At 41.5% G+C, this 24479-nt stretch overlaps 1 protein-coding gene across 2 annotated transcripts in view; it reads right to left on the bottom strand.

The window, feature by feature from the left end:
* UST (uronyl 2-sulfotransferase) overlaps positions 1-24479 on the bottom strand; it is a 298078-nt gene that overhangs the window by 135917 nt on the left and 137682 nt on the right. For both annotated transcript variants that reach the window (XM_024748054.1, XM_024748053.1), the window contains exon 3: positions 1487-1642. In XM_024748054.1, coding sequence (XP_024603822.1) covers positions 1487-1642 — 156 coding nt within the window. The remainder of the gene's footprint in view (positions 1-1486; positions 1643-24479) is intronic.

The following is a 24479-nucleotide window of genomic DNA, read 5'->3' as shown; positions in this document are numbered from 1 at the left end:
TGAGATTTTGAATGCCTCAAAGGTGGAGATTATCTCAGAAAGAAGCAGACATGGGTGGAAATTTCCATAATTATGGCCTCAACCTGACACTCAGCCATATACCTTGTTTATTCCCCAAACCCACCTTGTCACTGAGTGGTGTGATGGTTAATTTTATGTGTCAGTTTGACTGGCCAAGGGATGCCCAGATTAAACAATATTTCTGGGTGTATCTGTGAGGGTGTTGCTGGATGAGATGAGCATTTGAATCAGTGGACTCAGTAAAGGAGATTTCCCTCCCCAGTGTGGGTGGGCCTTACCCAATCCCTCGAAGGCCTGAACAGAACAAAATGTGGAAGAAGGAGGAAGTCGATTTTTTTTTTTCCTGCCTCACTGATTAAGCTGGGACATCTCATTTTACATTCCCCTGCCCTTGGACTGGGATTTACATCATCAGCTCCCTTGGCTTGCAGGCCTTCACACTCAAGCCCAGACTCAATTACACCAATGGCTTTCCTGGGCCTTCAACTTGCAGATGGCAGACGGTAGGACTTCTCAGCCTCCACTGTTGCATGAGCCAATTCCTCATAGTACATCTCCTTTTCTTTATTCCTATCTATCTATCTATCTATCAATGTATCTCCATCCTACTAGTTCTGTTCTCTGGAGAACCCTGACTTACAGTGGTGGCTACCCATCCATCCTAAATACCTAAGGGGACCGAAGCAACTTTCTGAGAGCAGGCTAACAAACTTGACCCAGTAAAATGATTGTGGGAGCCCTAGGCCTAACTTTTCTGCATTAGCAAAGTATTTCAATGGAGATGGTTAAGGCTACTTCGTGTAGGCGTACAAAGTAGAATCTGTCTGTACAGCTTCCTGGCAGAACCTAGTACCCCTACACTACCACCAGCATGACGCTTGTATGGTTCAGCTGTATGAGGGCAGATTTATTCCCGGGAAATGGGGTAATTCTTTTGTTACCAGTGGATATGCCAGAAGCTGTTTTGGAGACTCAAGATCCCCTGAACTTACCATAATAGGGAGCTCATGTCCCCATCAACCAACAAAATTCCTGGACCAAAGAGGGTTTTCTCTTTATGATAACCATAAAGACTTAGGACACTTGTGAGAAAACACAGAGGAAGAAATATTAAAATAAAGTCTTCTTACTTTTGCTCCCAAAATGTCAGCACTATTTATAGCTCAGGAGTGTAACGCTCTGATACTTATGCATTGCTAACGTTAGCTGAATATACAATGACCAGAGTACTCTAGCCTTCATTGGTCTTAATAAAAGTATCCCTTCAGGTAAACTTCCTGGTTTAAAGACTTCTGTCCGAACCCTTAACTTAAATTTCCTTCCGCACTCTGGCAAAAACACAGTGTGACATTATAACTCTGGTATTCATCTGTTAGGGACTCAAAGGGTCTTCCGGAAGGCACCCACTAATTACACAAATGAATTGCAGTGAAGTACAACTTAACCACGGGTGAAGACAACTTACTTGTTCATTTTTGGTAAGTCTGGTTTTGTTGTGAATGTCTGATGTAACCAAATTGAATCCGTGCTTCTCTGACAGGATTCTCAGAAGCAAGACCACGGTCCGGCTCCCACACTTGCCAACTCTGTTGTACACCACCTGGCTCGGGAAAGGTAGCGCCTGGGCAGAACGAGAGAGCAAATGAGAGGGTGTGGGTTAAAATACTTCGGGTGCTTCCCTCAATTTCTCTAAATGAGAAGTGTCCATACGAAACTAACAAGAGAATGGAAGCAACGAACTCGTATTTATCTTCACAGTATAACTTGAGAGAAACGTTGGACTCCTTATCCATCTGCCCTGATACTTACAACTGGTAAAATTTCATGCCATCTATAATAGCGATTGTGAAACTACTTTTGTTTTTTCTTAGGAACAAAATATGTAAATATGTGCTTTAATGATAGTGTTCTTTTGCAAGTTATATTATGCTTTATCAGAACTTAATCTGCAGACTGCTCCAGAGAAATATAGTAATTTAAAAAATTGAGACAGGGCTTCCCTGGTGGCACAGTGGTTGTGAGTCCGCCTGTAGATGCAGGGGACATGGGTTCGTGCCCCGGTCCAGGAAGATCCCATATGCCGCGGAGCGGCTGGGCCCGTGAGCCATGGCCGTTGAGCCTGCGTGTCCGGAGCCTGTGCTCCACAACGGGAGAGGCCACAGCAGTGAGAGGCCCGCGTACCGCCAAAAAAAAAAAAATTGAGACACAATTTCCATACAATAAAATTCACCCTTTTAAAGTATACATTCAGTGAGTTTCAGTATATTCACAAAATTGTGAACCATCACCACTACCTAATTCCAGAGCATTTGAAAAGAAACTCCATACCCATAGCAGTCACTTCCATTTACCTCACTACCTTGATCCATTGAAACCATTTATCTATTTTCTGGCTCTGTGGCTTTGCCTATAGCATTCTGAACATCTCATATAAAAGGAATCATAGGATATGTGGCCTTTTGTGTCTGGCTTCTTTCACTGAGCATAATGTTTTTAAGGTTTACCAGTGTTGTAGTATGAAGTATGCACTTCATCTCTTTATATGGCTGAATAATATTACATTGTATGGGTATACTGTATTTTGTTTATACACTCATCAGTTGATGGACATTTGGATTGTTTCCACCTTTTGCCTACTATGAATAATGCTGCTTTGAACATTTGTCTATAAGACTTTGTGGAGACACATGTTTTTGATTCACCTTGAGTAAATCCTAGGAGTGGAAATGCTGGATCATATGGTAACTACGTTTAATCTTTAGAAGAACTGCCAAACTATTTTGAATACAGCTGCACCATTTTATATTCCCACCAGCAATGTATGAGAGTTTCAGTTTTCTACATCCTTGCCCACACTTGTTGTTGCCTGTTTTTCTTCTTCTTATTATAGCCATCCTAATGGGTGTGAAGCGGTATCTCATTGTGGTTTGGATTTGCATTTCCCTGATCACTAATGATGTTAGCATATTTATTTCATGTATTTATTGGCCATTTGTACAATTTCTTTGGAGAAATGTCTATTCAAATCCTTTGCCCATTTTAAAATTGGGTTATTTGTCTTTTTATTGTTGAGTTTTAAGTTTTATATTTTTTCTGGATTTGCAAATATATGATCTGCAAATATATTCTCCCATTCTATGGATTGCCTTTTCACTTTCTTGATAGTGTCAAAACACAAGCTTTTAATCTTAATGGAGTCCAATTTATCTAATTTTTCTTTGGTTCCCCACGCTTTCGGTATCATATCTAAGGAAGCACTGCCTAATCCAAAGTCACAAAGATATACACCTGTGTTTTCTCCTAAAAGTTTTATAGTCTTAGTGCTAACATGTAGGTCTTTGACTCATTTTGAGGTAATTTTGTGTATGGTGTGAGCTAGTGACCTAACTTCATTGTTTTGCATGTGAATATCCATTTGCCTCAGCAACATTTATTGAAAATACTGGGTTTTTTTCCATTTAACTGTTTGGTACCTCACTGAAAATCCACTAAGTATAAATTTACGGGTTTATTTCTGGACTCTCAACTCTATTCCATTGATCCATATGCTTTTATCCTTATGCCAGTACCACAGAATCTTTTTTTTTTAAACATCTTTATTGGAGTATTATTGCTTTACAACGGTGTGTTAGTTTCTACTGTATAACAAAGTGAATCAGCTATAAATATACATATATCCCCGTATCTCCTCCCTCTTGCATCTCCCTCCCACCCTCCATATTCCACCCCTCTAGGCTGCTTCCCACTAGCTATCTATTTTACATTTGGTAGTGTATATATGTCCATGCCACTCTCTCACTTCGTCCCAGCTTCCCCTCCCCCTCCCTGCGTCCTCAAGTCCATTCTCTACATCTGCGTCTTTATTCCCGTCTTGCTCCTAGTTTCTTCATAACCAATTTTTTTTTTTTTTTTAGATTCCATATATATGTGTTAGCATACGGTATTTGTTTTTCTCTTTCTGACTTACTTCACTCTGTATGACAGACTCTAGGTCCATCCACCTCACTACAAATAACTCAGTTTGGTTTCTTTTTATGGCTCATATTCCATTGTATATATGTGCCACATCTTCTTTATCCATTCATCTGTCAATGGACACTTAGGTTGCTTCCATGTCCTGGCTATTGTAAAGAGAGCTGCAATGAACACTGAGTACCACAGAATTTTGATTACTATTTCTTTGCTATAAGTTTTGAAATCGGGAAGGGTGAATCCCTGCAACTGTGTTCTTCTTCTTCAAGACTGTTTTGGCTATTCTGGGTCCCTTGCATTTTGGTATGAATTTTAGGATCAGCTTATCAATTTCTGCAAAAAAGGCAGCTGAGATTTTGATAGGGATTGTGTTGAATCTGTAGATCAATATGGGGACGATTGCCATTTTAATAATATTAAGTCTTTCAATCCATGAATATGGATGTCTTTCCACTTACTGGATTTTCCTTTAATTTGTTTCATTGATGTGTCACAATTTTCAGTGTAGAAACCTTACAATCCTTTTATTTATGTTTTGATGCTATTATAAATGGAATTGTTTTCTTAATTTAATTTTTGGATTGACTGTTAGCTGATAGAAATACAGTTGATTTTTGTATATTGATCTTGTATCCTCCAATCTTGCTGAACTCATTCGTTAGCTTTAATAGTTTTTTGGTGTGGATTCTTTAGGATTTTCAATATACATGATCATGTCATCTGTAAACAGAGATAGTTTTACTTCTTCCTTTCCAATATGGATGCCTTTTATTTCTTTTTCTCTTTTAATTGCCCAGTTATGATGATTTTGATAGACTAAGAAGTAATTATAACAAGTATCTGATTAAATATTTATATCCCCAATAAAGATATTATTTCCATTTTGAATGCTCAGCATTGAGCAATAATTAACAAACGATAATCAAAAGATTCCTTCATTCAGCACATATCCATAACAGAAGGCCATAAAGAGGCCCAAAGCTAAAGAATATAGTACAATATAAACATAAACATACCCCACACTTGCCTATGGTATGCAACTTGAATTTTTGCCTTTGTAATTCTAGGTTTAATTTCCTAAAATGTTTTATATGCAGAGCAGCATTTCGTAAATTTGGAGTTTCAAGGCTAATTGTCATTGGAGTAAAATATAATACTTATATCACTCACTTAGCAACCAGTCATGTACCATTCTGATATAATTCTTCATATATATATATTCTTTAAATGAGCAGTACTTTGTTTCCTTAGGGCCAGTCAGTATGTTCTATTATGTGTCCTCACAGTGCCTAGAAAATGCCTTGGGTACACAGGGCCTCAACAGACATCGATTGGTTCTTGGCAGCTCTGATAGGTTTAATGTACTGTTTAACACTAACGCAGTGATTCCAGTAAACTGTGAGACCAGAGAATCTTCCAATGCAGCTCTGATCTTTCTGACCAAATGCTAATACAAGACATCAGGGTAAAAGACCATCATTATAATAGGTCATTTTACTTATGGTTCAATCAGTGAGTACCCCAAAAGTCTGTTCTCGGGCAATGACTGCAGAAGTTCATATATTCAGGTAAATTATTTAGTTCTTACTTTATGAGGTTATGACCCGACGAGGTTGAACAGGGCTTCATGTTTAACAGAATGATATTAATAGTGTTTGTAAGTTGGATTTTCCATAATAACCGGGCTGGGGGATAGACTATGGTTGTGACAAAGCTGCCAAAATAAACACAAATTTTAATTTCTTTCAGGAATTCAACTGTTCAAGAATTGGGTGAGTGCATTTTCCCCTGTCTTCTAGCCCAGCATTGAACAGCAAGGGAGAATTTGTTATGACTAAATTGATGACCTAGAAGATGTGAGTTACCACATATTAAGCACTTTATTTTAAGAGTGCAGAGTATATCTTAGAAGATTTAGATGAAGAACAGAGGCACTTAGAAACCTTAGATGGAAGCACTTAATTTCTCCTGAATTTCTTGGGTAATCAACACGGTAGCAGGCTTAATATCTACCTACTCTCTTTTGCTAATAGCTAGGGATGTTATTTACCTTTGAGTTACTGGTTAGTTAGTTTTTAAAAATATGTTCACTCCCATGCTTTTGTTCGTTTTGTGGGAAGCTCCCAAATAATGATTATAAATATCTGATATTTAAAAAGAACACATATTAAAAACAAAAATCCCTGCATCGTTCCTGCTGCTATAATACAATGATATTTGAAAAAAATAGCTACATCTACAAAAATGTTTGAAAAACCCCCAACGTGACTCCAATTTTACCATTTATTTAAATGTCAATGTACAGCTACAGAGTATAAAGATAGAACTAGGAACTGTGTTTTCAGATAGACCTTCTGGAATCAGTCTTGTGACCTTTAAAGACACAGCATACACCATCACAAACATAAACCTCTCTCAAATTTAGGGTGGGGCTCTTAGGTCCTTTTCTAAAAACCTATGGGATCCACTGGAAATTGGCAAATTTAGTCAGGCCAAATCGATGTGTTGATTTGATGGTTTGGGATAAGGTGTTAAAATGAACAATGGCAACAAGTTGATTCATCCCTGCTTTTGGCAGAACTATAAATTTGCTCCTGAAGTCTGCTTTACCAACCACTGTCATCTTTTGTTGATGACAAAAGACCCTGTCCCAGGCTCTGTGCCATGTAAATGCTTTCAATCCTTCTTAGAGACGGTGAATCAAATAGCATAATTGTCTTCACTCTATCGTGCCTTTCTCTAGGAGTTTAAATTATCAAATGATTTAAGCATCATTCATAGCACCTAAGTGACTCTCCTGTGTGCCCTCCCCTGTCCCATAGATCATAGATTCACAGAACGACAGGGTTTGAGGTCTAGAGGCAATGTGGACTAACCCATCCATTCCAACTCCCTCCCCGCCCTGCACGCCCACCCCTATCACCCCCAGCCCCAGCCCAATCTGCGTTTGACTTGGCTAGAGCTTTACCCTGTCTTTATGACCTTGTCTTTTCATCCTCTCGAGTACTCTGTGAGGTAGATAGTAGCACTATATTTAGGTGAGTAAAACGAGGCCAGAGAGATCATTTGGCATGTTCAAGGTGACAAAGCCAAAAAGTGGCACGTAACAACTAAAGCCCAGCTTGCAGCTCTCCTGACCCCAAAACGACACTCTATTTAATACACTACCACATCAAAGGGTGAAAATGACCTCTAGTTTGGCTTCTGCAACAGAGACGCTCTTTCTTTTTGTCCTGTCTTGAACGTGTCCAACCTCATTAAATGCTACTGTTCAACAGTCAATTATCACAACGTGTATCATCGGGCATGACTCATCCATTACTGATATCCCCAGATCCTCAGCTGGAACTGACAGGAGTCGACTGGCCTCTCCTTCTCCTTCCTCTGGACAGATTTTATAAGCTAATGTAAGCCCAGAGTGTCAGAGCCGCTAATGGGAGAAGAGTAGAAGGATATGTTCTTCCCTTTATTCCTTCCCCTAATCTATCACAGGCAGTCACAGCTGCCTTGGATATTGTGACCCACTTCACTAGGAAAGGAAAAAACAGGAAGCAATAAGTCATAGTAAAATATATATAAAATCCTAAATGCACTTGAAATGTCTATCAAGACAAGCAAATGGTAAACTTAACAACTGTGAAAAGACACCTAAAGACCTCTTAAGATCAACCTCAAATCCCTATTTTCCTCAACAGATATTTGCCAATTGTCAGGCATCTCAACTTTAATGTTCCTATTATCACTTGCACACAAATTTTGAATACTTACTTTCTTTGAGTGTCCTATAAAGAAGTACACAACAAAAACCCTCACCCCCACCCCCCCAGCCCAAATGATTCTTCATTCTTGGCAACTATGGTTATACGAATGTTATGTCTGTGGTTTGTATTTTATGGCCAATTTGTAAAAGCAAAGGGAGCTCCAAAATATTTCACTCTATGAATTATATATTTTTATGTTGCCTGCCTTGTAAGTTCTGCAAATGCCACAAATCCCCAGGGCCTGACAGGCTTGTGTGGAGCGTGCCCAATAAACAGAAGTCTGTCCAAAATCCTAAGCACAACAGTAAATACCACCAGATGACGTCCACAATTCAACAGCTTCACCCAGGTTTGAAATGCGCCGGGGAAAGAAGACTTTTTAGGTAAAAAGCGAACTTGGTCTGCACCTAGACTTTCATAGTCCATGATTATAGGTCTCTCTGTGGACTGGTCTTGTTGGAAGAATGAACATCAATCCTGCTTTTAAGTCTTTGCAAAATGCTATTTAATATAGTACGTGACAAGCTGTGGTTCCCAAATGGCTATATATTTGAATTACTTATGGAACTTTTAAAACTCCAGATTTCTGGGCTCCACTCTTACACTAACTGAAACAGAAAGTCTAGGATGATGAGGGTCAGGGGTCTGGCTTTAAGAGCTCCCCTGAGGCCCTACTACTTCCAGGTCCGTTCCAAGAACTACTCTTGTAGAGGACTCCTAGCCTTCCATGTTAAGCTGCTGGGTGGTTCCATACAGCCTGACGGGAGATTAAGGTGGGGAGAGGGTTGCCTGCATGATACTGGAGAAGAGTCTGGGTGAAAGGCACTCTCATGTCCTCCTTGGGTCTCCCTGGAGTGCCACTGGCCTCCCACCCATAGTTCAAAGTCATGATCAACCTGACAAACACGCTTACACTATGGTAAGTGCCTACTCGCCTAGAATGATTAGAGAACAGGTGTGCTGGGTAACTGAATGTGTAGGCTGACTGAAATTTATACTAAACACTGTCAGAGCGTTAGACCCTCAGTACCAATATTATGCTAAAGATGAATGATTTTCTTGGAGGAATAAAATTCATTTTGTGATTTCACAGCATCTCCATTCCACGGTTCCTCACGCCAATGCTGGGAAGAGTCACGGCCAGGGCTTTGTGAGGCTTGAACTCAGGGACAGTTCTGGTATCCACGGTCCACAGGACTTGGAGCAGTTCAAATCCATTCAGCGAATCCCTACTTTAGAGTTTCCTAGGACACTGCGGTGTCAGGAGCTAGTCCCATCACACCTCGGAACCTCAGCAACTTCATCGGTAAGAGGGGAGGGCTGGGTTCAAACCTGGTAAATGATGCTCTCTTCTGAGGCTATTAAATGATTAATTTCAATCTATATTATCAAGATATCACCTGGAAATGCCTTAAAAATTGACACAAGATTTTTACATTTTTCCTTGTCAAATGTATTCGTAAAATAAACAGAAAAAACAGTTCCAGTAATTTGTGCTGCAGACATGGATTCCAGCTCCATGGGCATTCACGGTTCTCTTGGAACCTCTGGCATTTCTGTACATGTCCCACTCTTGTTTGGGCTTGTCATGTAATAAACCTTCCTTTGTGCTCCTCTTATGCTTTCTCCTCCCTTCTAGAGCTTCAGTCACTTCGAGTTCTCTGGTTTTTTTAAGACCATCACCAAACACCGAAGTCTGTACAGGGCTCAGCCTTCCAGCAGTGCTGTCCAGAAATCAGCAGTGATTCTCACTGGCTTTTGCCCATCAAGGCATTCTAGGTCTTCTAACAGATGCATCTCTGTTTCCTAATCACCATCGACTCTCCAGACCCCTAGGCTCATCTCCTCCATTCTAGAGGAGGAAACACATAGGACCTGTTAAGAACTACCTTTTCCCTCATTGCCACCTCCTGAATGGAAAGCTCTTCCTACCTGCAACTCTTGAATGACATCCCTGTATCTTCTAATTATTCATAACCCATCTTCTTCCAGAAGCCTTGCCAAGTCTGAACCTTATGCTTTCTCCTTTCCCCCTGCTCCTATTTGAAACAGTTCCATGTCTAATGTTATCTACAGAAAGACAAATATAGCTATAACTTCTTTACAAATCCATCTGTTTTATTCCTCTGATAGACTGGGTCTACCTGGTATGTGCATAGTCGATAATTAATAAATATCTGTCTATTAAATAGACAAACTGTTGGGATGAAAATACTATTAAATGTTGTTTTAGAACCAATGCTGTCATATTTATTATTTAGAAGATGCTGTTTTGGTTGTTCCCTAAGGGGAACAAGTTCATCAAGTGTTTTCTTCACACTCATATTCTGCGACTTCCTTTTTTTTTTGGCCACACCGTGCGGCTTGCGGGATCTTAGTTCCCCCACCAGAGATCAAACCCGGGCCCCCAGCACTGGAAGCACAGAGTCCTAACCACTGGACCACCAGGGAATTCCCCGAAACACTCTTATTTGCTATATTACATAAGAAAAAGTATGGTGAAGTGAAGAAAGTCCCCTGGACTGAAAGTCAGGAAAGTCTGGTTTTCCCCTTGGCCAAACTAGTGACCTTGAACAAGTGACCTTGAATAGCATCTCTGGGCCAAATTTTCCTCAAGGATAAATTGGAGGTACTGAACACAATGATTTCAAGGTTCCTTCCCATTCACATCCCACGATGCTAAGGCAGGGATACACAATACTTACAGATGTTCAGAGGGTTATCTAAATGGCATCCTGTGCTCTAAATATTCCATTCTGGTCTATCTAATGTCCTTATCTCCATCATTACACTATTCCCAGGAATGTAATACCCTGCACACCGTTACAAAATCCTCATTCAAAGAAGCAACTGTCGGGCTTCCTTGGTGGCGCAATGGTTGAGAGCCCGCCTGCCGATGCAGGGGACGCGGGTTCGTGCCCCAGTCCAGGAAGATCCCACATGCCGCGAAGCGGCTGGGCCCGTGAGCCATGGCCGCTGAGCCTGCGCGTCCGGAGCTTGTGCTCCGCAACGGAAGAGGCCACAACAGTGAGAGGCCCGTGTACCGCAAAGAAAAAAAGAAGCAATTGTCACAAGGAGCCAGAAGTAATTTTGGGGAGTGATGATTATTAAACTATCATAGTTGAACTGTGATGTATGCTTCAGAAAAAAATGACTTCCAGTTTGATTAAAAACTCAAATATCAGGTGATCTTGGATGCATGCTATTAGTGCCATGGACAGATGAACATTTTCAAATTTCAAATTGACAGATGCCAAGAAAATATACATATTAAGAAAGGGCAGATTTACTTCTAATTCTGCAACATTCTTTATGTTTCTTTCTCTGATCAGTATGCAAATCATAGAAAAGAAGTCCATGATCTGGGTATCTCACTACTACAGTATGTTACAGATTCTAAAATTCAAACCTCAGTTTAGCCAATGGAAAACTGAGTGCATGGAATACTCACATGTTTGACAGAAAAGAGAAATGAAGTCCACATGCCATGGGAGGGATGCGCAAGTTTTAGAGGATAAAACATCCTGAAGGAATATTTCAAATTGTTTACACAGGACTCGGCCGTGCTTCCAAATACATATGGTAGCCCTATTGCACTTGTGTTTGAAACCTCTGACCACTCTTCTAAGAGTCCCTTAAACCTTCTCTACGGTTTTTATAATCAAAACGAAATGGAGTAACCCAATATGCGTTTGGCAATCCTCTTTAACCCTCATCTTCCTCTGTGTGTGTACATGCATGTGTATATGCCTTATACGTTTTGTTGCATTCAAAGGCACTGTAAGTAATATGGTTGTTGTAGTAAATCTGGGCCAATTCTAGCCATTTCTGGCACTTTCTTCTGTGCTATGTATTCAGTGATCCAAAAGTCTTTATTAAACAAAACTCTGGGAATCAGAGTTGCGGATTTCCCAGTAAGAACAGAGAAGAACTCAGGTCCTCAAATTAGTTTTAGATCTGGAGTTGTTCCATTACTATTATTAATCAATTCAAGTGATTTATACATTAACTTCTGAACTAGAATATGTAATTTTGTAGATGCCTTTGGGTTGATAATCTTTCTACCAGACCCACATACTTCATTTAACTTGCCGTTCAGATCTATAACACATTTTCTCTTAATCACACACTTCTTCAAATAAAACATGCATAGACACTTTATATAGACCTTTAAGATTAGAAAGTCTGCTTAAAGTTAAGCTTTATTTATTTATAACTGTCCTATTTTTATTTTTAGTTAAGAATTTATACTCTGAAGCTAATCTAAAAATTCATTTGTTATAATGCAACAGAGGAGAAGTGTTGGTTATTGATTGTAGGTGTCATAATTTATAGCAGATATTGCTGGTATGGGCCAACCAGTCAGTTTAGAATGGTTTCCTTTGGTTACTGGTGGGGAGAAGAGTCAAATATTCTCATGACAGACTCCACAAGGGAAGACTGCCCTCATTGTAAACGGTACAAATGCTGGGTGACCAGCCACGCTGGGTTGCCAATACTCCTCTTTCTCATCAAGGCACCACGTAAAATGCTTAAAACCAAAGCCTTAGATCCACTGTTCATTGTGAACCATATCATTTTTTTCCATTTATAATGTCTGAATCAAATTTTAGTTTGAGTGTGAATTTGGAGCAAGAACCTTATTCTTGGATTCAGATGACCATCGTTTGAATTCCTTGGCTGAGTTTAAGCTTTTCAAAACATAAAACACTTTAAAATAGTGTGGCAGATTGGGACAGTAACTGCCCCCAACCAATTCCACCTGCCTATATATCCATGAAGAGTATAACGTCCTCCCACACGGACCTTGGGTCTGGCCTTGCAACTTGATTTGGCCAATGAGACATTAGCAAGCAAATGTAAGCAGAGGCTTGAAAAGAGCTTGTACACTGGGGCTGAATCTTGCTTGTCCCTGGAAGCCTTTCCCCCACAATATAAACTTAGGCTAGCCTCCAGGAGGATAAGAGACTCTATGGAATATTGAAAATTCTGTGACTGAATTCAACAGATAATTACTGAGTGCTATTCACTTGGTTAATGGCAAGAAATTAATTGGTTATTGTGATGATCTGATTATCTGTCTTGGATTAGAGTCTAAATTCCATGACTATAGGGACACATCTCCTTTTCCTTACTATTGTATCTTCAATACAGCTCAATGCCTGGCACATAGTAGATACAGAATAAATCACTGTTCAATGAGTGAATACGACAAAGGTTACAACTAGTTCCCTGCCCTGTGTGAACTCACAATCTAGCAAGTGAACCAACCACTGGCACCACTTCCTCTGATCACCTGTGGCAAGTGCCCTGCCAGGGATATGGTACAAGAACAGGGAGAAGGAGTGATGAACTTGGCCTTGGGGACTCAGGGGAGGTTTCACAGAGAGCATGACATTTAAGCTGGGTATCTCTAGAAATTTTGTTGCTTTAATTCAGTCATTCTCCCTTTGCCAAAATACCTAACTCTTGTTGGTATGAACCGATAAGGAACTTTCTTGCCCTCCAAGCTTCATTTGGCTACAGAGAATTGGCTTCTTGGCATCTTTCACATTCATGAGTGTGTGTGCGCTGCATGTGTGATATGCAAGGAAAACGCACCATGCAAAATTCATCAACTGCTAGCATTGCCCCCTCATGCCCACTGGGCTTAGAAAGACAAGGCAGGAAAACTGAGGAGCTGCAGCCTCTAAGAACAACTGGGTTGAACATGGCTAAGGATTTCCATGATTGCTTTATGTCTTATCTCCATATATCAGTAAGGATGCTTTTGTTGGCAAGTAACAGAAAATCCAACCCAATTCCAACAATAAGAAAAATACATAGGCATACCTCGTTTCACTGTGATTTGCTTTATTATGCTTCACAGATATTGTGGTTTGTTTTTGTTTTTGTTTTTTTGCAAATTGAAGGTTTACGGCAACCATGTACCCAGCAAGTCTATGGGTGCCATTTTTCCAACAGCATTTGCTCACTTTGTGTCTCTGTGTCACACTTTGGTAATTCTTGCAAAATTTCAAACTTTTCCATTATTATTATATTTGTTAATGGTGCTCAGTGATCTTTGATGTGACTACTACAACTCGCTGAACACTCAGAAGACGGTTAGCAGTTTTTAGCAATGAAGTATTTCTAATTAAGGTATGTAATTTGTTTTTTTAGACATAACGCTACTGTACACTGAACAGACTGCAGTATAGTAAACATAACTTTTATACTCACTGGGAAACCAAGAAAATGAATGTGACTCACTTTATTGCTATACTCACTTTATTGCAGTGGTCGGGAACCAAACCTGAATATCTCTGTATTCTCTTAGACATAAATAAACAAAACAAAAATATATTCTCTTTCGAAACAGAAGTCCTTAGGTATGGAGATTTTAAGATTCATTGCATATTTTTGTTCCATTTTGCTCTGCTATCCTCGTATGTCAGTATTGTCCTCAGACTAGCCTTCCTCAAGTTGTATCATGGCTGCTGCAATTCTAGCCATCTCATGAAGAATGTCAAACTCCAGAGGAAGAAGAGACTATCTTTCTTGAGCGCTTCCTTTAAGATCTGAAAATCTTACTTAGAAGGTCCTGAGAAAATTTGCCCTCAGGTTTCCTTGGTCAGATCTAAGCCACCAGCCCACATCTCAACTAACCATTAGCAAACGAAATGAGACAACCGCTATAGGCTTAACTTACTCATGATTCATCTTTGAGCTGGGGATGGGATTACCTTCCCCACAGAGTAAAACCTGAGCAAAATCAGATTTCTGCTAAAGAAGAGGAGACTGAGGGGAAATGAATGTGGGGTAAGCAACCAATAGGGCCTGCTGTACAGAGGACTCAAAGGCCCCACTGTTCTTGATTCTTCAAACACCCATTCATGAAACCCCATTCCTCAGCTGCAGAAAAGCGAGTAAGAGTGGCAGACACGGAGAACGTTTCTAAACAACAACAAGGCTCTACTTGCTGGTTGTGGCCCATATACACCCCTGCAGCTTCCTCCCAGGAACAGGTTTGCTGACAGCTGGAGAAGCGGACAGATGAAATACATTCCCCTTCTACGTAAAATGACATCAACCCCCATGCACTGAAATGAGAAGGAGAGTTAGCAACAAGGTGAACTTGAGCTGGAAGATTAACTCCACACAAGAATCTAGAATTCATAAGGTATTTGTAGCTAGAGATGGTAATAAAAATTGCTCTCAGATGAATAAATTTCATACTGCATACATATTGGAGGCTTTTTACAACTTTTTCATAAAAGCTATACTTTTTGGTTCATAATTTTATGAAAATTAATTTTCATAACATTAATTTCATGAATTAATTTTGAACAAGTGTGGCATGCAATATCGACCCAATCCATCAGCATGGATCTGACCACGGAGAGTCTGTTTCCATAGTATCTGTAGGCTGGTTTTTATTTGTTTTCACTTGTTACTTGGTGCTGGGTAAACAGCTTTTTCAGAAATCCCCACCAAGACAGATGAAGCATCCCACTTCCTATAGGGAACTATTATTACATTCAGGCTATCAAACACTGCTAAATGAAAGAAATCATTATCTTCCAAAATATTTTTTAATTGACACGAATGTTTGCCATCCCTCAAGACTCTACCATCTCATAGAAAGAGAAAAAAGGAAGACAATTTACAGAGCAACAACTGTCTTAACAGCTAGAAAGTCCCCATCAGATATAAAATTTCTGATTTTCCCTGTAATTGTCAAGGAGCTGACCGGAATAAGCAATAAGAAAACTGTTCTTAGGAGAGTTTATGTTAAGACAGATAAATGTGGTAAAACTAAGAAAACTGAAGAATGAATAGAGAGGAAGAGGCACAAGTTTTAAGAGTCCATTGCTAATTGACTGGAATTTTCCCGGAGCAGTGGGCTAAAATTTAGTCCTTGCCCACAGGATGACCCTCGTCCTGGACCAGAGTCTTAGTGAGGCCTGATGTCCAATCTACATCACTGACTCACAGGGGCTTAACATCCACCAACACCTCCACTCCAGGCCCCCATCAGGGACTATATCATTGAGTGGCTCTCTGTTCAACTCTATCAAAAGGCTCGCTGATGGACATGATACGTAAGGAAGATTGTTTGAAGAACAGACTCAATCATTTCTCCGTACCCTCCGGATTTTTTGTCTTGGACCAAGTTAGGCCATCACAAGGCTGTCTTTTGGAGCATAATTTCTTAGCTCCATTAAGGGGTGCTTTGACTGAGTGATATTTTGTCATCATGTCCCTGGCGGTCATCAAGGGACACTATAAGATACAGCATCACTGGGCTTCCCTGGTGGTGCAGTGGTTGAGAGTCCGCCTGCCGATGCAGGGGACACGGGTTCATGCCCTGGTCTGGGAAGATCCCACATTCCGCGGAGCGGCTGGGCCCGTGAGCCATGGCCGCTGAGCCTGCGCGTCCGGAGCCTGTGCTCCACAGCGGAAGAGGCCACAGCAGTGAGAGGCCTGCGTACCACAAAAACAAAAACAAACAAACAAAAAAGATACAGCATCACGTAATTCAGTTTTGTGTTTGTGATTAGGATGTAATTGACCACACTGTTTCCTAACTTTCTCATTTTTTTCTTATCTCAGGGCTCTTATTCGTTGGTATCTTATATGCAGTTATCTTCAATTTGTGAAACAACCCAATACCATGAGCACAAGTACTCCCACATAAAAGATGAAAAAAATGAGAATTAGTGGGATTAAATTATTTGTCCAAGGTCAACTGCAAAGCTAGTATTCAACCCCAAACTCATGCTCTCTATCCCACTCACTATCTGAAAAACTAGTATATTTCTGCTTCGTGGAAAATGAGAACTCTGCAACCACTTACAGCTTCGTTCTTCCTTTAGCTACTAGGAAATTCAGAGTAAAGGCTGCTCAACTACAGCAATTTTTTGGAATTTATGGTCTCTCTTATACAGTTTCTATTTTAATTTATATTTTCCGTGTCCCTGGTATGTTTTCATTTATATTTTATCATTTTCTGTGTTACATTTTCTATAAATAGCCTCAAATTATTTGAAGGTGAGCAAAATATTAAATAAATCCATCAACAAACAAATAAAATGCATTCCCATTACTCTCTTGACTGTTAAAGCATCAGCTTATGATTTACCTTTCTTTGCCTACAGTCATATCCACAACCTCATGGTAGACTACCTGCAAACCTGACTCAGTTCACAGTAGTTTATTAAAATTAACAATTGTAGTCGTTCTTCCTTCCTGTAGCAACAATACCTCAATTTTTTTCTGGAGCGTCACTCCCCCACCCCCCGCTGTTCATGGGATTCTGGAGGCCTACCCTCAACTCTTGCTTCACGGGAAGGTGTTTTAATCAGGCATGGCCAACCAGCACATCCATCCACTGAATACAGTGACCGGTTAAGAAACAGACACCTGACCCAAGGATGTCCGGTGAGACTCCATCTCAGGATTTTGTAGGTCTATTGAAAGTCAAGATCATTTTCCTACTATAGTTTCTAAGTTGGGTGCAGGCCTGGACCGGCAGGGATCCATCTAACTACCAAAAGAGAGGATCTTCCTAAGGGTTAGCCTGCCCAAGAACTGGGAAATCAAAATAGACCATATAGCTGTTTCAAACCTAACTGCTATCAACCACATAAGGTACTTTGAAACGACTGCCAGCCCTCCGACAGATTCTGCTTGTTGCCTGCCTAATATCTATCCTTCCTCTCATCTGAATATAGTCATGGTTTCATCATCGGTAACAATATAGCCAGCTAAAAATATTCACTTTCTTAGATTCATTTGAACCTGGAGGTTGACTGAGTGATCGAATTCTGGCCATTCATTCAACAAATGAATGGGATGTAAATGTATGTCACTGACGTGGCCTTTTGAGAAATCTTTTAATAATGGACAGACTTATCTAGCATCCTTCTTCAATCCTTTGCCTTGACCTTCAATTCCTTCTTCCTTCCTGAAACACAGACACAAAGCCTAGAGGGGCAGCAGCCATCTTGTGACAATGAGGAGACAAGCATGAGGATAACCCGAAAGCTACGATCTACAAACTAATGAAAACAGTGAAAGAAGAAAAGAGGTAGGTCCCCCAGTGACATCACCGTGCTATTGTACCAGACCTGGACTGCTTACTGCATAAGATAAATAAGCTTCTTTGCCTGTTCAGGCCACCGTAGTTAGGTTTGTGGCCAAATGCATTTCTAACTGATACAGACGTTTCCCTTTTTAATTTTTTGACGATTTTATTACTTTTTAAAAATGGCCCCAGGTATTATTATCCTCTGAGAAAATCAAGAGCAATCCTGGTGCGAAGGTGAAAATCAGGTCTAATCATTGCTTTTGCGCCCACAGTGCACCGACATTGCAGTAGCAGAACGGTCAGCTTAAAAATTCTACATCTACGATCAAAATATGTCCCCGAAAAGGTTCTCATAAAGTATGCCTGCTTTCTTTCTTCAAGTGCTTCAACTTTATAAGTCCTTCACATAACAGGGTGCTCTCTTTTCCGGGTAGTTTATAAAATATTTATAGTTGGAAGTCAAAGGTAGCTTGGATGAGGAAGCCCGTTTGTTACAAACATACACCTGCACCAGCAGCCTGTCAAATGTACCTCACTGTAGTGTTTTTAATCTGCTCAGTTATGGTAAAGGCTTCCTCCTGGAGATGTATAAGGTTTACTTACAACACACACACACACACACACACACATACACACACACACACACACACACTAATTTGCTCAGAAACGCAGCTAGAGTCCTTCAGCCCTCATGTCCCCTCCCGCCAACTTCAGTGTAAGTGCATTAAGTATATACTTTGTACCTGGAAACTTACGTGGTCAATAAACAACTTCTGACCTACTTCTGTGAGTTGTTCTCAAGGCCAAACTATGTTCTCGAGTCCGTCACGGGGAGTGATCTCACCCAGAGGATCACTTGCCTCCAAGGATAAAAATGCAATTTTATTTTTCAGGAATTTACAAACATTTCCTTTGAAGTTTCAGAGGAGTAATACTGTACTTGGTAAGCTTTGACATAAATTGTTTAGAATTGTGACTTGAAAATCTTTTACTCCTTCTACTGGTCAATATGTTTGCAAACAACAGGTATGTTGGAAACCTTAGGAGAAAATCTGCTATCAACTGTAATGATTTCTTGTCTTTTTTCTTTTCTTTTTCTTTACTTTTCTTTCTAGGTAGAAAGTTAACAGATCATTATGAGTTGCAAATCCTTCATGTTGGTTTGGCACTTTCCTTTTCAAGAATTCTTCCTTGTCCGTTGAAAAATTCTATACTCATTTTTACCAAAAGTTATAAACTGCACTACTCAGATACCTGAAAGCACCTTGAACATCTGTTCCCTTGAACATGTGCTGTCTTGCTCGCATCTTACGTCTTTTCATCTCAGACCCTCTGGCCTTTCTTCAGGCGACAAGTGGTCAGGGCACAAATCAATCTCTTTCACTCTCTCTCTCTCTCTCTCTCTCTCTCTCTCATACACACAGAGCTCAAGTTGTTAGAAATAAATTTTAAAAATCATGTTTAGAATATAAGAAACCAAACAATGAAGGTATGTCATGTCAACATAGTTTGCGCGGCTGATTCCATAAAACTGCAATGAAAGCTCTAGGGTAAAAGCAAGTCATCTGTTTCTGCACGAGGAATTCAACATAAGCATGAATATTAGGCAAATAAGTAGAGGCTTAAGAAATTCTTTCAAAATGCCCCTAAGTCATAGAGTCAAGCAGGCAGAGTCATGCCTGCTTCTCTCGTTTAGACCCTCAAACACACTCTCACTACTTCTTTCAGTCCAGCCTTGTCCAAGAGGGTGCAAATCCTGAATTCACGCTGCCTAGTTGAAAGAAAGCCACGGTCCCTTCTCTCGGAGTGGCCACAGGGCTATTGCACAGGGACCCGTTCCCCACAGGCCAAGCTTCCTTTCCAGAGGGGAGCTGTGAATCACAGAGAAATGTGTTCCTAGGAAGTCCACACCATGCACATTAGCCAAGGGGGAATTCAGAATGTCTTTCCAACTAAACTACTGGATGGTGTCCCTCATACTGGGGCCCAAAGGTGCTGCTCAGCTAAAATGCAACGCAGAGGAGGACAGCTAAGCTAAAGGGCCAGTCTGCTCACGTCAGCACTTAGGCAAAATTGTGAAGTTGACAAAATTGTTCTTCAGTGTCCCCCCTTCCCTCCCCCTTCTTTCCCTGAACTAATGTCTGTTAACTTCCTACTATGTGCCAAGAGATGCAGGGGTGAAGAAGGCGCTGGTGGTCTCGAGGTGGATTCTGTGTGAGAGGCTATGATGGAGTCAGGGCCAAGGTGACTGGGGCCATGAGTGGGAACATCTAGCCCTGGAGTAGGGGTGGGCAGCGTGAGGGGAGGGGGGCTGTCGGAAAAAGGTTCCAAAGCAGGGGCTGGAAACTTCTACTGTAAGGGGCCAAATAGCAATTATTGAGGGAAATATTTTAGGACATAGAGGACATATTTACCTTGCTGCATATTCTTTGTTTGTTCCACAGCCCCTTAAAAATGTAAAAACCATTCTTAGCCTATGGGAGGTATGAAATAAGGCTGACTTGACCCTTGGGCTATGGTGTTTTCTAGTCTTCCAGAGGAAATAATACTGTGCTGAATCCCTCAGGACGAGACATAAAATTAACTACTGTTGAAAAAGCACTTTGATTTGTCAGGCTCTGGGCAAGTTGCTTTATAAAGTTCATTTCATTTAAACATCACGATACTGTAAGAGGGTTCTATTACTATCATTATGATTCACTGATGAGGAAACAGGACCAGGGACATTAAATCACTTGCCCAAAGTCACAGCGCTAGGGTTCGGCTGAGACTGGAGCCCAGGTCAATTTGGCTTCAAAGTGGCCAAGTGTAGGCTAAGTACACTTGTGTAGGCCATGCTCTGGATAAAGGCACCCGCAGAAGAGGGGTGAAGGGCTGAAATCCAGCCCACACCCCACTGACCAAGCCCCCAGTCTGGGTGAGGAGCTGTGTCCAGCACGAGGAAGGGGAAGATGACCTTTTCTTTATACAGAGATGCCACCTACTCATCAAGCCAGGCATTTGTATGGCTGTGCTGCAGGGATTGGGGGGTGCCTATTCCTAACTGGCTCAAAGGCTATCATTTTTAGAACCGTAACAAGGAAAATTTAAGGAGGAAGACTAGGGCTTTGCCTAGATCTCTGCACTACAGAACATGCTAATACTTTAAATAATTATTTAAAACTATTGTGTAACCACACTGAGATACCACTTCGTACCCAACAGTATGGCTATAATTAATAAGGTGGACAATCACAAATATTGGCAAGGATGTGAAGAAATTGGAACTCTCCTACCTTGGTGGTAGATTGTAAAACGGTACAGCCACTTTGGAAAATAGTTTGGCAGTTCCTCAAAAAGTTAAGCATAAAACAACCCAATTAAAAAATGGGCAGAAGACCTAAATAGACATTTCTCCAAAGGAGACATACAGATGGCCATTAGGCACATAAAAAGATGCTCAGCATCACTAATTATTAGAGAAATGCAAGTCAAAACTACAATGAGGTATCACCTCACACCAGTTAGAATGGGCATCATCAGAAAATCTACAAACAACAAATGTTGGAGAGGGTGTGGAGAAAAGGGAACCCTCTTGCACTGTTGGTGGAAATGTAAATTGATAGAGCCACTATGGAGAACAGTATGGAGGTTCCTTAAAAAACTAAAAATAGAACTACCATACGACCCAGCAATCCCACTACTGGGCATATACCCAGAGAAAACCATAATTCAAAAAGACACATGCACCCCAATGTTCACTGCAGCACTATTTAGAATAGCCAGGTCATGGAAGCAACCTAAATGCCCATCGACAGACAAATGGATAAAGAAGATGTGGCACATATATACAATGGAATATTACTCAGCCATAAAAAGGAATGAAATTGAGTCATTTGTAGAGACGTGGATGGACCTAGTAAAAGAAGCCAGATACAAGATACTAGAGGCCACGTGTTATATGATTCCACTTATATGAAATGTCCAAAACAGGCCAAGTCATCGAAACAGAACGTAGATCAGTGGCTGCCAGAGGCTGGGGGTTGGGGAGAAATGGTGAGAGACTGATGGTGGGTAAAGAGCTTCTTTTTGGGGTGATGGAAATGTTCTGAAATTGGATAGTGGTGATGGTTGTATAACTTTGAGATTATACTAAAAACCACTGAAATGTACACTATAAAATGGAGAATTTTATGGTAAATAAGATCTCAATTTTTAAAAATACTATTTTCTCTCTCTTCCTCCACCACAAGGCCTTCCAGCCCACCCTCCGCCTCTCCCCTTCATGCCTTCGCTAATCTGAGGTTGTTTGACGTGTCAGGTATCCAAGTTACTGGCCCTGATTCTGATTATCCAGGTGCGGGAGGAGGGGGACAGTGCTGGGGCCATGCTCTAGGCAGCCGTGGGAGCAGCCCTAAGAAACACGATTAACCCCACATGGCTGGAGAGTAGGAAAGCAGAGCTTGGATGGGGATGGTGGGAATAGTAAGATAGAGGAAGATGGGGCTGCAGAGGGACAGGCTCCAGACCATGGCGGGTGGCACTCCATGACTGGCCTGGATGCTGGAGGTCCTCTCTCCCCTTTTATGCTCCCATCACCCACAAGGCTGCTTCAGTCCCTCCTGCCCAGGAAGCTTCTGATCTAAGAGTCCACCCTGGAGTGCTGAAGGCTCAGCGGGATCCCTCCCCCCAGAGGTGTGTGTGTTCCAAAAGAGGACCTGAAAGAGAGCAGTGCTTCACTCTAACACAATACCTTGTTCATGGCCAAATACCAGGCACCGAAGGCCCCTGGAGAAGAAGAAACTTCGCCGGTGGGGTCCCAGCCTAGACACACCATAGGGGGTGAGTACTGTTTCACAAGAGACCCAAGAAACACCGTCTGTGCTATAAAATCACTAGGAAAAGCAACTTGTGATTTGTGCTGGACCCAAACACCCACATCTTCTCCAGCTCTTGGGGGTTTCCTGTTCACCCACTGTACTGACAACCACAAGGACGCAGACAGGCACTAAGTTATTCCGTCCTGCATCTACACGTATTTAATCTTCCCCAGTAGGCTGCAGGCTCCCAGAGTCAGTAGCTCTGTCTTCAGAGATCTTTCCTCCCGCTCGGGGAAGAGGGTGACGCTCACCCCGGGGTACCTCATTCTGCCTGCTGCTTACCACCAGCAATTGGCCATTAACTGATGTTATTTAAACCTTCCTCGTTAGAAATAATTAATAGACTCGTGTGCGATCAAGAAAATGCCTCTGGGATTTCTGCAAGGAACTGCATCTAATTAACTCTCAAGCCATCTATTTTAGGTGCCAGCAGTGCCTAGTGAAGAAAGCTTCCAAGCTGGTATGTTGCCCCCCACGGCTCCCTGGCGTGGGATCACGTGGCTGCTGTCTGTCCATTTGACACACCTGATAGGAACACAGCCAAGGTACAAATGGAGATTTGATAAAAATAACCCAGACAAGTCTCCAATCACCATCTCATAAATATTCGTAGTCTCACTTTTTAAAAAGAGCAGGCAGGAAATCACAGCAGCTATTAAAAACAAAAGCAAACAGACAAAAAAACCTGCCCAGGGTAGAGAGAGCGGGAAGGGGTTGGGGGAGGCCCAGGCCCTACATCCTCCTCAGTCTTCAGGCTTTGTCCAAGGGGCGTCAGAAGAGACTGAAGCAGGGGTGCCCGAGAAGAACCACATTGCCGAGAATGTGGAGAACAGGCTGGAGGGGAGGAGATCTGTGAGATCCGAAAGCCTATTTAAAATGTAACAGTAATTGGGAGCAAGAAACTCACAGTACTGACGTGTCCTCTAAAGATCAATGTAGAACATGAAACCCCTGAAAACGAAACAAAGTCTACCTATATTTAAGCACTTCTATTTAAGCACTTGACGTTGCTTTCTCTCCAATGTGTGAGATAAAGCCTCCTGAGGAGATTCCAAGACGATGTGTGAGGGAGGAGGTCAGGGGCTCTGCGGGGAAGCATCCATGGGGCCTCTCAGGGTGGTCATGAGGCTTCGGTGGCTGTTCACTGGGCACGTGGCCGGACTGCTCTGTGCCCACGGGCCTGACCTCACTTACCCCTCGCACCGGACCTATGAGGTGGGGCTACTGTCACCCTCAACTTATGGGTGAGGAAACCCTGGAGAGGTCAGTAAGTCACCAGGTTCATACTGCCAGTAGATACACAGCCGGTCTGCAAACCTATGTCTGCCTGACTCTAGACCTCACACTCAATCCAAGCCCTTTTCATGGACAAGTGGCCAGAAATCACCTAGGACCACTCTAGAAAGTCTAAAAGGTTTAACTGACACCAAAGCCATAAAACCTGAGATACATGTAAAGAAAATAATGGCCATTATGAAGATTACTTGCTTCTATCAATGATGATGAAATGTTTAGAAGAAAAACCCCAAGAAAAGATTGCTACTGTCTTCAGAAGACAAACTATTGTGAAATCTCATGGGGCCTGTATTTTGCCATAACTGCCACGATACTTGTGGGATATTATTAGCCTGATTCTTTCATTTTACAGAAAAACCTTATATAAATCTTCCTTATTAGACTGTGAGCTCACCACGGTAACAGAAGCAGGCATTCATTGTCACCTGTCTGCAGCCCCTACCACCAGAAGTGTCCTTACACACACACACACACACACACACACACACACACACACAC

The sequence above is a fragment of the Neophocaena asiaeorientalis genome, unplaced genomic scaffold (genome assembly GCF_003031525.2).
Source record: "Neophocaena asiaeorientalis asiaeorientalis breed wild unplaced genomic scaffold, Neophocaena_asiaeorientalis_V1.1 scaffold123, whole genome shotgun sequence".
Taxonomy (NCBI): domain Eukaryota; kingdom Metazoa; phylum Chordata; class Mammalia; order Artiodactyla; family Phocoenidae; genus Neophocaena; species Neophocaena asiaeorientalis.
Note: the sequence above shows the minus strand (reverse complement) of the source record. Positions and strands in the feature narration are given on the sequence as shown.